Source organism: Ailuropoda melanoleuca, chromosome 18 (genome assembly GCF_002007445.2).
Source record: "Ailuropoda melanoleuca isolate Jingjing chromosome 18, ASM200744v2, whole genome shotgun sequence".
In the NCBI taxonomy this organism is placed as follows: Eukaryota; Metazoa; Chordata; class Mammalia; order Carnivora; family Ursidae; genus Ailuropoda; species Ailuropoda melanoleuca.
The window spans coordinates 11,601,044-11,616,093 of record NC_048235.1 but is presented as its reverse complement, the minus strand read 5'-3'; the positions used below and the strand labels follow the sequence as shown (position 1 = coordinate 11,616,093).

Below are 15,050 nucleotides of genomic sequence, written 5' to 3'. Positions count from 1 at the left end.
ATGTTTATTAAGAACTCAGAAACCATTTCTTTTCACAGTTTTAAAACGACCTTCTGGACATACTTGATAAACAAAACTCTTAGAGTATATATGTTTATTATCTACAATTAAGGGAAAGGAACAATCATAAAGACCATAAATCAGAACAGACCATAAATTTTTGTGACAATTTTAAATCCATTTGCCCCAGCTTTCCAAAGCAACACTTCTTTCCCTTTCTAGGTGTTAACCGCAAGATAAGATCCTAGCTATACTAACTCAACAAAGAAAACAAATGAATATCATCACTTTTTTTCCCCCTCAGACACATTGAGATTTTATCTTTATTATATCACAACATATTGGTTTTCGCATTCCTGAAAATTGATTTTTTGGGGCCACATTTAGGTTTATGTGGTCACACTTATAATTTGTCCTAACGTCAGCATTTGTCCAAACACATAATCCTACTTATTATTCAGGCTTTAGCAGGAAAACCTTTCTCTAATGCTCAAACTCAGGAAGTTCTGCTTTTTATGCAGTCTCTAGTCTCCTACATTTCTCTTTTTTAAATAGCCCTCATGATGACAATTAAATGCTCATTGTTTGCACGCCCTGAGATATAATCTCTAAGCCAGCAAGGGCTCTGTTATCTTGTTCACGGCTGTATCTGTCACGTTGTCTCAATAAATGAATATTGAATGAATGAATGATGGATGGATGAATGGACGGTCACTTCCTTCTCTGGCGTGACATTACAAAGCCCCATCAAAGGAACCGTGGAAACATAATTTTAAGGAAGAAAGACGAAGTGTGAGGAGGCGGTAGACATTCCAAGGGTGTGCAGAAACGATAAATTAAAAGAGTGGATACATATTTGAGTTTTATTTTACCTGTTACACTAGAGGATGAGACCTTCATTTGAATATAGATTCAATAGAACTTAAAGGTTTTATGATGAATTCCTTCCTAAAACACCTAGCCATCTATCACATTTGTAAAAAATTGTGTATATGCCAGTTACTTTTCCTTTCACTCCTCTGTATGCAGCTGTTTCTCTCCGAACACACTGCTTTCAGTACCACTAATGTAAAAGCAAATGGCATATGCAACACCGATTAAATATTTATGCAATGTAGCACTGAAATGGTAAATATTGTATTATGCTTTCCACTTGTCATTAGGCAGGAGATGTTGCTACATTCCACAAAAATGATAGCCTCAAACAGAGAAAACAGCACCGTATTTCACAGAGAAGATATTTATGTCTGGCAGAAACTGGAGTTTAGCTGGCTTTAAAGGTATTTCTTATTGTTGTTGTCCTTGGGTGTTTTTCAAGTCAGGGAGATCTTTATATTTGAATGGTAAAAACAGTCTGTGTAAATAGAGTATTTCTCATATATTATTTACTTCAGCTGACCTCCTATCAAACTAAGAGTAAAATAAATTATTTTGGGGGAGGAGAGGAGGAACTTATTTCCGACATTTGTATTAATTTCTTGAAATTGGTGGTGATTTCTCTTTTATGTATAGTAATAAACAATATGAGAATAAACTCAAAACTGAACAATTGTATGTTGTACTAATGAAAGGCAACAAAAAATTATAATGTCCAAAAGTTGAGTGTGTGGTATACAACCTTCTTCTCATTTTAGGTTCAATTCAGAAGTCACCGATGCAATTATACGGGTTTGGCTATAAAGGAACTGAATTCTTAGTGACATCTCAACCTTTGCTAGGTTCCTTTATGATATGCCAGATATAGAAAACTAATATTTTCTATAAACTTCTATAGTTCATATTGAAAGTCAGAATAGAGTGAAAATATGACAAAAGAGCTAAACTTTTCTATGGATGCTGGAGGGATATATACACACACTCATATATACACATACACATATATACACATTCACATATACATATACACATATATACACATACACATACATATACACATTCACATATACACATACACATATATACACACACATATACATATATACATATACACACATACACACATATATACACACACATATACATACGCACACACATATATACACACATATATACACATACACAAATATACACACATATACACACATACGCACATATATATGAAAGCACAATTTCGCTCATACAAAGTGCTGTCCTCAATAAGGAAAACAATGCAACTATCTAGAATGGGTTCTTAGATTTTTTCTTTTTTGAATTTAGAGACTCACTGCAGAGTGCCGTGGTAGCATGCTTTATCATGCTACTATTTTCCTCCTCTTCCAGAGGTAAGCTGTTCTATTCTAATCCTGCATTCACCACTGAATCAGGCTTAAATATGTCCTTAATTTCATGTGGCCAAGGATAAAATAAAATATTGATATATTGATTTAAAAATTTTAGTTTATAAGTTTCAATCCTCTAAAACACAGGCAATATATTTTTTCTTCAATGAGATGAAATCACATTAGTATTATTAAAAAGCCAGCATTCCATCTCAGGCAAAATGCATTTTCTGAATGTAATGCAACCAGGAGTTAAGGGAAGAAGCCGTAGTGAAAAATGGTATGTAATTCATTGCTTGGCTGTGTTCTGTCACCTAATAAAACAGCACTTTTACTACAAAGACATGTCCAAAAAGAAAAAAGGATGTCACAACACATTTTATTTTGCCATATATATTTAAATGGTTGATTTTTCATGAAGCATAAAAGGCTGGCGTGCTTTCCCTCTGACCCTGAGTTGCATATATATATATATAGCTAGTACCATAATCAATTTCAAGGTACACAGAGAGGTAAAAATGGTCATAAAATGCAAATCGACACAGAAGTAGGACAGATAACTGCCACGGAATCATAACCGCAATGAACCTAAATTCGACAGGTTATGTTTTGCTAGATCTAGGGAATGCTTATGTTGTTAAACAGCCTTTTTAGCAGACGTGTGACAACATCTATTTTAGGACTCGGCTGGTAGCAGCTGCTCAAAGGAAATAAATAACTACACATGTATTTTTTAACCGAAAAGGAATATCGAAAATGCAAGCAGCTCTTTGCTTAGCAGCATATGTCAGGAGTCCAGGAGAAAAACAATGCTGAGTTATTTCTTGTTATTAGGAAATAAGCTGACAAACCAGTCCCTTAAAAGTTAAGATATTTGCGGCGGGGGGTGGGGGGTGCACTATGGAGGGTTTGGAGGGAAATGGGACGCGACTGTTAATAGAACAGGGTACCCTTTTCGGAGGTGATGGAAATGTTCTAAAATTGAGTGTGGTGATGGTTGCAAACTGTGCCAATGGTGAATCAGACACTTTCAATGGGTAAACTGTATGGTATGTGAAGTATACCTCAACAAAGCTGTTATATTAAAAAAAAAAACAAAAAACCCGTCGTCCAATGAATAATTCTTTGGGATAAACCGGGCCAAAAGCTGAGAAAATACATCAGCAAAATATAATTTGATAAGATTTTTTTTTCTCTCGTTTTCCTGAAATTTAAAGAACATGTGCAAATACTTTTGGTACTACCCTACATGGGAAATTATTTGAATTTTCAGACTCTGCCTAAAAGTACATGGAAATATTAGTGAGGATTTTAAATGTACCTCATGGTGTCATTAGAAGTTTGACTTGATTTTGTTGCAGTTTTAAATGGTGTTAACATAATTATTCCAACATTTATTTTGTCTTAATAATGTTTCAATAATGTTTATGATTTATGATAAGATTTCTGGGCATTTTCTGTGGGTGCAACATCAAAATTTCAGGTTAGTTCCCAACCAGGCAAAAGGGCATTCTGTGAGTAAGGAATAATTAAGGTTCCTACTCATTCCGTAACTGTGCACAGAAGCAAAAGTAACCAACAGACCATTCCTTTTTTATCCATTCTTTGGTGAACAACTGCTGGATATCTGCCCATCTCTTAGTTTTCTAACTTTAGAACAGAAAAAAAGGAGAATGAATAAATTCAGGCTCAGAAAAAGTAGCACAGGTATTCTTTTGATAGGTCTGTATCACTAAGTATTATCATTGAGCTTCACCTCTGTGTTCAGTAGATTTTTCATTGTGTAAAGACACCAACTTAAAGATTAATGCATTAAAGGAGGATTTTAATTGGGAGTTCAGTCATCTAAAGAAAATCATACTGTGACTCTGCTGAAAAGAAGTTGGCCACATGTACATGCTTAGAACATTCGATTTTTGAAATTGGGCTATGATCAGTCTTGGCACATCTATTCTATTATGTATCAGCTATAGCTTCTCAATTCTGCTCACTCCTCTATCCCGACAGGGCTTCACGATCTCCCACCTAGGCTAGTTTTCTAACTGCTGGTCTATACTTGTGCTGTCAAAATGGTAGCCACCAGCCACATGTGGCTGCTAGAGTGTCAATTAACAATAAAATTTAGACTCCAGTTATTTAGTTCACTAGCCATATTTCAAGTGCTCAAAAGTCACATGTCTAGAGACTACTGAATTGAACAGGGCAGAAACAGAACGTTTCCATCATCAAATATAAGAGTTGACAGTGCTGGCCTATGGCCTTGCTACTCAAAGTGTGGTCTAGGGGGCAAAGCAACATCACCTGGGAGTCTGTTTGAAATACACACCCTTTGGGGCTCCTGGGCGGCTTAGCCGGTTAAGTGTCTGATTCTTGATTTCGGCTCAGGGCATGGTCTCAAGGTTGTGAGATCGAGCCCCGCGTCAGGGTCTGCTCTGGGCATGGACCCTGCTTAGGATTCTCTCCCTTTCCTGCTCCCCTACTTAAAAAAAATACGTACTCTTTGTTCTGCTGAGTCACGATATGCATTTTAACAAGATCCCCAGGTGACTCCTAGGCACACTGAAGCTTACGAAGCACCAGTCTGTCTTCAAATTACATGTTCTGGAATCCCACTAAAGTAATCTTATATAAAGAACAACAGCAACAGAAATGATTATTTTTCATTGCTATGCTTTAAAATCTTCAATTTCTTCCCATTTTCAGTTCTTTATCTCAGGGGAGCTGGTATAGTAGAGTGGGGTCCTTGACACATTCTAGTCCAGCTTCCGTCATTGGCTGTGTGACTCTGGGCGAGGGGCCTCCCTAAGTGATAGATTCTTCTTGTTAAATGGATGATAGCATCTTCTTATTAAATTCATGGTGGTGTTGTGAAAATTAAGTAAGGCAATTCATATGCAGCCTCAAACACCGTGTCTGTCCCTCTGTGAGCGCTCCATGCCACCACAGACACTTCACATTGCTTCCTTTCCCTGCTTCAGATCATCTGTCTTCAGGGTGATCTCCCACTAACCATTTTGTCATCCAACCTCGAGAACCGAACTCTTCTTCATTTTTCAGGCATCACCTGCCAGATCAAGTCTTTCCCCAACGTCTTCAGCTAGAGGTCGGTATTTTCCCTTCCCTTCTCATCTAGCTTTTGTTCATAAGGCTTGAGCTGCTACGTAAGGACGTCCTCTGAAAAGTGTGTTTGCATATGTCACTTGACCATGAGCTTCTGGAAGAAAGCTAATTTGAACCTCTAACATCTATCAGAGTGACCAGGAAAATGTCGACCTAAAAATAATTGTTGAAAAACCATAAAAGTACCAGAAGAAAATTTAATTAATTAAAAAAAATACTCTTTAGAGTGAATAAAGACTTTATAAGGCATAACATGACAATCAGAAATTACAGAGAGGGGCGCCTGGGTGGTTCAGTCAGTTAAGCGTCCTACTCTTCATTTCGGCTAAGGTCATGATCCTGGGGAAGTGAGACTGAGCCCCATGTCGGGCTCTGTGTGAGGATAGAACCTGCTTGAGATTCTCTTTCTCCCTCTGCCCCTCCCCCTTGTTTTGTGCGCTCATGTGCTCTCTCTCTTTCAAAAAAAGAAGAAATTATAGGGAAAAACTGATAAATTTGATTACCTAAAAAATTCTATATGGTATTTGGCAAAACAGTTATGAGCAAAATTAATGAAAAATTGGAAAATATATAGCACATATGACAAATGACTCATACCCTAAATAAACACTTGCAAATCAAAGAAAAAAGAGAAAAGCCCCAATAGAAAAATGGGGGGGAAACTAGCCCATTCATACACACACACACACACACACAGAGAAATAGAACTAGTCAATACATCTATGAAAAGATATTCAGTAATAAATGAAAACAACAATAAAATGTTTTAGCCTGAGATTGGCAAGGGTCAAAAAAAATAAGTAGCATTGGTTGTTGTGTAAACAGGGTAATTTGGCCATGGTTTTGCAAAATGTAAAACATCCCCACCATTTTGGTACACCCTTTCAAAGAATTTATTCTGATAAAAAAATTTGATCAATTGGGGGTGCCTGGGGGCTCAGTCAGTTGAGGTCTGATTCTTGATTTCAGCTAAGGTCATGGTCTCAGGACTGCGAGATCAGCCCCTTGTGGGGCTCTGTGCTCAGCGAGGAGTCTGCTTGGGATTCTCTCTCTCTCTCTGACCCTCCCCCCACTTGCATGCGAACTCGCTCTCTCTCTAAAATAAATAAATCTGTAAAAAAAAATTTGGTCAACTGAACACACACACACACACAAAAACAGCCACTGCACTTTTGGGAATTGGTTAAACATAGCCACTAAATAAAATCATACACATATGATGTTTAATAAGTGACAAATGAGAAAGCCTGGTACCAAATGCATTAAAAATATGGAGCTCCATATGCACGGACAAATATCTGGAAGGGTATACACCAAGAAGTTAACAAGTGGTTACCTACGCAAAAAGTCCACAGCGACCTATGGGAATGTATGTTCACTTTCTTTTTCACTCTTTCTTTATTCTCTGAAATTTTGATACAAATAGGAAAAAACAACAACAACAATAATGTCTGTTCTCATCCCCCACTCCCTCCCTTTCAGAAGTTATTCCCCTTGACTCTGCTGAGATAACTTTATCTTAGAGAAGAGACATGCTAATATTACATTCTCCTAACTTCTCACGACCATACTGGAAGGTGACAAAAAAATTTCTGGGATAGAAGTACTTCCTCAAGCTTTTTATTTTCTTTCTTTCTTAAGGCTTTGACTTTATATTGACAGCCAATATGAGAAAAGAGACCTCTAAGGGAATGGGAGAAAAACATGTAAGGATGGCTGCACTTTTGTTAAAGGTTGTGAGGTCAACTTGATGAGGATATCAGTCTCCCCATTGATTCTGGGGTTTATCAGACTGATCTAAGCTGGACAGGCAAGGGTCCCTTGTCTCCATCTCTGCTGTACACTACGCTCAATAGAAAAGGACAACCTTCCCTGACGAGGAGTGCCCTGTTCCTGTTTTCAAGGGTAAAGCAGTATGTTCAACCTGAAAAGATGTGTCGTGCTGACTGATGAACTAAACCTTTACCTGATTTAAACCACAACAACAAAATCATTGCATTAGTGTGTTAGTCATTTAAGTACAGGAAGACCAGTGAAAATGGTAAGCATATTTGGGTTTAATTAAAGCAATGGGAGTATGAGATAATTCTTTGACAATAAAAGTAATTTTTGCCAGAGAACAGTTGGTTTGCATTTCCTTAAGTTCTAGCACAAGAACTAGATCTTAACAAATGTTGGACAAATATCTGTTGAACTGAGTGTATTAACTATGTAATTTGTATATTTCCACGTGGGGCAAGATGAAATCAGAGGGACAAGTTGATGACAGTGGTATAAAGTATGGACTAGTGGAATAAAAGATGATGCTACCTATGAAACAGGAAAGCAGGCCATTTTTCCTGCTAGTACCCACTGCGAATAAAACTACATGGTATCAGAACTGATATTCCAAGTATCGCACGTCTGATACGGCAATCAGAAAGGACGCCTAGCACCAGAGCAACAACACAGACACTGACCTCCAGCCCCGCGTAGTGGTTCGCGATCTGCCTGGCATGTACCATGCTAAAAAAAAAAATATCCCCTACAAATCCCCTACAAATCCATATGCATCATTTATTACACCCCATTTATGCCTGGTGCATTGCAGAACCTTTTAAAATTCTTTAGCAGCACAACGCTGACAGATACAGATAATTTATACCACTAACTAGAAGAGATTCTCTTCATGGCTAGGTATTTTCTAGCTGAATACTAGGAATCTGTCTCTGCATTCTGATTTTTTGTTGTGATATTCCTCATTTACCTTTGGGGTTATGAAAGAGCATAGTGTTGGTTCATGAGCGTGGGATCCTGGCCAGGTGACAACCCTTGGGGTACCTGGCTGGAGCATTTTTACGAGGACAGAGTTCACTCAGATTGAAAAACGACAAGAAGGTCTCACCTCTGATGGACAGCGGCTCTATGTGACGGGGATAATGAGGCTGTCTCCAGGTTCAGTGGGAAAGCGTGGCCTGATTCATTAGTGATGTCTGCCACGGCCAAAGGATCGGAAGTAATAGTACACGCCATCCCCAGAGATGCCGTCTCTGATTCAGTTACCTCTAAAATTCCTTCATGCTCTACAATTCTGTATTTCTCTTAAGTGTTGTGACTCAAAGTGGTTATCTCACTCTCCAAAATACATCATTTATAAGGAGTATGGTAGTGAATGACAGAACCGGTTCACGGCGAAAGCATCAAACTATGCTACGTATGGCTCCGTAATACTCGTATTCGGTTCTAGAATTTCACAGGCATCACAAATTGCGTTGCAAACTTGAGGACGCATCACGGGCCATGGCTCTTGTTGGGTAAACCAAATCGCTTGTGATGAATCTCGGTGGACACCATTAGCATTTCGATGTGGTATGCCTTTTCCACATTCACAAGTGGATCAAAATCTGATGTGGTCGTTTCTGCCATTTCCAAAAGCCATTTCCAATAGTCCAAATGTTCATACATGTTATGAGACAGTTAAAGAAAAGCACTATTTACAACTTTTATTAGCAGCTCCCATCATTTGGGTTACTATGAAATGAAAACCGTGATCAATATGATATCAGAGAAGATGAAAAATCCACATATGTGAATGAGTATGTAAGCCATTCATTGTTTTATGGATGCGCAGTTCTCTGGAGAGTGCTGCTGAGTGCAAGATGATGGTCCTGAGTGATGAGTTTTACATTTAGATAGCTGAGGTAGCTGAAAGATGTGTAATACAGTACGAGTAGCAGACAGCTCCCTATTGAATACGCATCGAAGGGGACCCCTGTGTAGTGTCTCTTCCTGCAAGTGCAAGAATGACTGTGTACATGAGATGTCACAGACCGATCCATGTTTCAAGAGGGATACGCCAACCACAAGCTCACACTAGTCTGCGGCCAAGAATAGACCTCATTCTTTGTGCAAATGCAGCTTTTCTATTTATCCAAATTTGCCCGAAGATTACCTAAGATGCTCTGTGGACTGATAAGGTATTAACTAATCCCTCCTCCAGAAAATAAACCTCGTAATATACTTCTTGGCCACATAAATGGGTAAAAGCAACAAGACCACAATATAACATGCTGACGTACAGACCAAGTAATTGTCCAACTGTGTTCTTACCTATAAAATATGATAGGAGTATTGCCAGGAGCACGGAGAACCCTAAAGCGCACAGGGCAGTGCATTTCCAGCTACAATACTTTGACGACTTCTTGAATTTAAAAGCACTTCTTGATAGGGTGTTTCTAGGCAGTGGCCGAGTAGGCGGTGAATAGACAGAGCCAGATGCCATCGTGTATCCTGGGGTTGCAGTGCTGAACAGCGGCGTTGTCCCTGTTCCTGTTTTGAATAGGAAATGCCTGTGGAACAAGAGAATATCATCAGAAGATACATACATGCTAACGTGTGGGAGACAGACACAGCTATGTGTTAGTTCTTCCCTCTGTCTTCTGTCTCTCTCTCTCTCTAATTACCTCATGTGATTAAAAAAATGAGCAATTAAGGAAATATCTTAACTAACTCATAATGGTGACTCTGATGACAGAAGTTGACTTGTAAGTATACAGAAGTATTGATGCGCACTGATTATTACCATCCCTTCAAGTAGGTATCTTGAGATGCTATAAAGTTATTCCAATCATACCATTTCCTGCACAAAACCATTCTGGAACCTCCTCGTAGGAACTGCATTAAGAACATATTCACATTCCACTGAAGACAAATCACGTTACTTTATAGCTACAGGTGTATTTACTACCATGTGAGACCACGTACTCATACAAAGCCGAGTATGCACGATCACGGTGATGTTCTGCAGACGGATTTATTTTCTGGAAGTCCACGGAAACATTCTAACCCCAGCCTGCTCTCCCACTAACAAGCACTATCAAGCTTGGCCACAGGCAGCTGGTCAGGTCTCGAGGGATGCAAACTAATTTTATTTTTAGCTGATGTCAAACATAAGCGGCGAAGGGGGAGAAAGAGGAAGGAATCACAGAACACTTCTATAACCAGCCTAAATAAATGAAGGGGTCAGTGAAGCAGGTTTAGATCCAATACAGAAACAGTCTCTAGCACCTGAGCTGGCTGGCCGTGGAGGAAACTGCCTCCACACGTTGTACATTCTTCTTATTTTGAAAATGTGTAAGCAGACATGAAATGATCCCATGACAAGAGTGCTGTATAAGAAATTCTTCAGGAAAAATAGCTAATTTAAGATTCCCATTAGCAATATAAGTCCCCAAATTAAAGAAAAAAGCAACATGTTTTTCATGGTTTATATTTCATATTATACCAGTAAGTTGCTGTGTATTGACTTTGTGTCCTAACATGTATTATTATTTTCCCTAATAACATGTCTGGTGAAGTCAACAGACTGTGTTCTCTCTTACATATTCAGGAGGTTATGGGTATTCTGGAATATTCCTCTATGGTACGATACAGGTTTTGTGAAAGATGACTATAGATGGTACACAGCTGAATATTTTCAATTTTACTATGATGTACTTATTTTAATGTATTAGAGAATAAATTGAATATATCAAATAACTTAGGGGTTTTCAAAGGACAGAACTTGGAAGCTAGACTGCTGAGGTTCAAATCCAGATTCACTGCTTACTAGGTATGTGTCCTTAGGCAAGTTACTTCATCTCTTTGTGTTTTGGTTTCTTAATCTGTAAAATGGGGACAATAATAGCCTCTACCCTTCAGGGCTTCCTATGAGGCTCAAAGGAGTTAATACTTACTTGAAAGTGCTTGGAATACAGTAAGCACAACGGAATGCTGGATAAATGAAAGAGGACTCAAACTCATGATTTTATGTACATTACTGCTTATGTATATTATCCCGAGGGCCAATCAGGTACTTAAGTCACAAAGAATCCATTTCCAGGGGCGCCTGGGTGGCTCAGTCGTTAAGCATCTGCCTTGGGCTCAGGGCGTGATCCCGGCGTTGTGGGATCAAGCCCCACATCAGGCTCCTCCGCTATGAGCCTGCTTCTTCCTCTCCCAATCCCCCTGCTTGTGTTCCCTCTCTCGCTGGCTGTCTCTATCTCTGTCAAATAAATAAATAAAATCTTTAAAAAAAAAAAAAAAAGAATCCATTTCCAAAAAATTACTAAGTGACTAACCGTGTAGCTGGAGGAGAAATAGGGCAAAAGTCATGAAAGTTTGCCTAACACAGGTATAGCAGGAAGAATTCTGGAGTAGAAATCAGATCTGAGTTTAAGTTCCTTGTGGATCATTTCCTAGATACGTGATCCTATGAAGCCCCAGTTTTGTTGTTTTTTTCTCTGTAAAATGGAGCTAATGATTTGCTTATCTCACAGGGCTGTAAACCAATTAATGCATGTAAAAATGCTTTGTCAGGGTGCCTGGGTGGCTAAGTCGGTTGAGCGTCTGCCTTCGGCTCAGGTTATGATCTCAGGGTCCTGGAATCGAGCCCCCGCCGGATTCCCTGCTCAGTGGAAAGCCTGCTTCTCCCTCTGCCCGCTGCTCCCCCTGCTTGTGCTCTCTCTGTGTCAAGTAAATAAATAAATAAAATCTTAAAAAAAATGCTGTGTCAACCACAAAATTAGAACAGATGCAAATGATAAATTGCTACTTCTATAAATTATACTGGTAACTGTACTGTGAATCCATTTTCCCTCATGGAAGTACTTTATATGGCAAATTTTAAAGTTCATAGTCTCAATTAAATGTTACGTTGGAAACAGCTTTTTTTGAATCTCCTACCATATTCCTATTCAGCACGGTTATTAAGAATGTGGGTTCTGGAACCAAATTGTCTGGGTTCAAGTCCAAACTTCACCTATAATGAGCTGGATGATGTTTGGTGAATGACTCAAATTTTCTGCATCTTGGTTTTACCATCTGTAAAATGGGAATATGAGTAGTAGCTACCGTGTAGACATTTTTGAGGAGTGAATGAAGTAACACACATGCCGTGTGTCTATTAGTATCTAACACAGGTAAGGGCCCAAAAGCATTAAGTGTTGGTCTTTTCAAAGGCATGTATTAGAACCTGTATTCCAAAAAACCAAAAAGGATCATTTGAGGACTTTAAATCCCAATTCAAAATGTAACAGCTTCTAAAACCGATGTTTGCAAAATGAATTCCCATGTTTACAAACTTGATATTGGCAGTTTTACACACGGGCAGGGACTCTGGATGAGCAGATGGATTATACCAGACCAAGCAGGAACTTGAGCATTCAGATGAGTTGCAAGCAACCTCTTCTTGTAAAGGACCAAACAGTAAACACCTTAGCCTTTCCTGGCCGTGCCCGCCCATGAGAGCAGCCACAGAGAACGCATAAATGATTGTGTGTGGCTGTATTCAAATAAAACTTGATTTATGGACACTGAGATGTTAATTTCATAGAATTTTCCCATGTCATGAAATACTCTTTTTCTTTTTTTTCCAGTCACTTACAGGTGTAAAAACCATTCCTAGCTCATGATCACTACAAAAACAGGTAACAGGCTGGATTTGACCTGTGAGCGGTGGTGGGCCCCCTGATCTGAATTCTTTTTTTTTTTTTTTAAGACTTTATTTATTTGAGACAGAGAGAGAAAGAAAGCAAGAGCACGAGGGGTGCGGAGGGGCAGAGGGAGAAGTAGGTTCCCGCTGAGCAGGGAGCCCAACGTGGGGCTTGAACCCAGGACCCTGAGATCCTGACCTGAGCTGAAGGCAGATGCTTAACCGACCGAGCCACGCAGGCACCCCTGAATTCTTCCTTTTTTTAAAGGATTATGCATGAAGAGTGAGCAAGATGTTCAGCAGGCCAGAGGAACAGACTATATCCTGGACGCCACTGGAGAGGATTTAACAAGGCAGTCTGAAGCGTACACACACACGGCTCCTGGAGAAAGCGATAGATAGTTCCATGCACTGGACACTGACTGGTCACTCTCCATCACACCCACACCATCATGCTTTCTTTCTTCAAAGAGCTTCTTACAATCAGTTCTTGTCTATCAACTTGCGTGGGCAGCTAAAATCGGACAATACTCTTTAAAATGTGTTTTTCCTCCTGAAACTCCTGCCCCCCCGCCTTCAGCTGCCTTTGCTCTATTTCTCTCAATTCCAGCGGCTGCTTCACTGCGTTGCCGCTGGAAGACAGGAGACAAAATGAGAGGCAGACATAGCCCGGGTCTCTAGTTGGTTTACTACAGCCCTGTCTACTGGGGTCCAGCCATCATGTTTGCAAGAAATACGGGGTGAGATGAAATGGGTTTCCCTCCAGATGAGAAGGAAATCTGCGGGAGGGGAGCTGATCAAACAGAGGCTTCCACGGGGCCCACGGAGAGCCTGGCCAGCATCTTGGGGGGCTGGCATGACCCCACAGAGGGATGAGGCTCTCTCGACCACTCCCACGCCAGACGCGAGGGTCCAGAAATAGCAGCGAGCACTACCTGATGAAACTGTGGACAGAAACAAGCAGCGCGTGGATAGCAACCAGTATGGCGGCCCACGGCCAAGGGCAGATTCCATTTCCTCGCCTTAGTCTTTGATACCATGAAGAACCTCTGGGGAAAAGCAGACATAGAGAGGATTCGGGATATAACCAAAACATGTGAAAGAAACAGAAATTAAGAGATTAAAGGTTTGTCTTAGATCAGAAAAATTTCTCTTTTTATTATCTAGGAGGCGGGAAATGGGGAGCGGTTCGATGAGGGCAGAAGATTCACGGTGTCTCAGAGACACGGGCCCGGCCCCTGGCTTGTTGGAGAAGCAGACACTACAGAGTGTATCAGCAGAGCCTGACAGAAGTAAAACCTGTACCCTAAATCTCAGACAGAGGCCTGAGGAGGCATCGGGATCCCCAAGAGCAAACGGATGCACGGAGCGTGTAGGGGTTTTAGTCAGAGAGTCTCCTTGAGATTCTGTGCCTCCGTGTGATTTGAAAGAAGCAGAATTACTCCTACGGCTTCAGGAGTCGCTTGGAAATGGCAGTGTGTACGGCCGGACCTGAAGAGGCCACGCAGGGAGGAACGAAGGCTGTCTTAGCGGTAACATGGCCATCAACAAGGAAGGAAGAGACAGCACGAAAACTCAGTGGTTTGGTGGAGAAGACTGAACCACAAGGAGCTTCCTGCCAGGCCTGCAGTATCGTGTCAAATGGCAGGGGTGGGGCAGGGAGAGACCTAAGTCATCTGCGTAAAGTTTCTAGGCATGAGAGCTTTAAATAACATATAGAAGAAATAGCTGAAAAAGCTGTGTATCTCACACACTAAGGTGATGAAGAAGAATGATATTCCCACAGAACTAATCTACTGTTGGTCTTTTCCCATTAGGATGCGAGCTCCATGAAATCTTAATCACCTCTGTATTTTCACGACTTAGAAAGTTCCTGGCACATAGTCGTTGCTCAATAAATATGGTAAAACAAATAAAATGGTGAGCCCTGTGCTGATGGGGAAAGTGATTCTCAGAAATTAAGTGCCTTGGCCAAAGACCTATAGCTAATAAACTAATAATAAAAGTTGAAAATCACAGGGGCCAAAATAAAAACCATTCCTGGAAAATGTGCCATAGCTTTATTCAAAGCAGTCTGGGTCATTTCAGGCAGGATTTGAACCTGCACCCGCGTGACCCTGAAGATTCTGATCGTAGCCCCGACACTGAAAGCACGCAGCTACCATGAGCACAACAACAAGCTAGCACTTGGCTAGACACCTGCCAACCACGAATCAGGCATC

The 15,050-nt window shown here is 40.3% G+C and overlaps 1 protein-coding gene across 6 annotated transcripts in view; it reads right to left on the bottom strand.

Moving 5' to 3' along the window:
- TENM3 (teneurin transmembrane protein 3) overlaps window positions 1-15,050 on the bottom strand; it is a 605,330-nt gene that overhangs the window by 150,617 nt on the left and 439,663 nt on the right. For all 6 annotated transcript variants that reach the window (XM_034647497.1, XM_034647494.1, XM_034647495.1 and 3 more), the window contains one exon: window positions 9,468-9,706. In XM_034647497.1, the coding sequence (XP_034503388.1) occupies window positions 9,468-9,706 (239 nt within the window). The remainder of the gene's footprint in view (window positions 1-9,467; window positions 9,707-15,050) is intronic.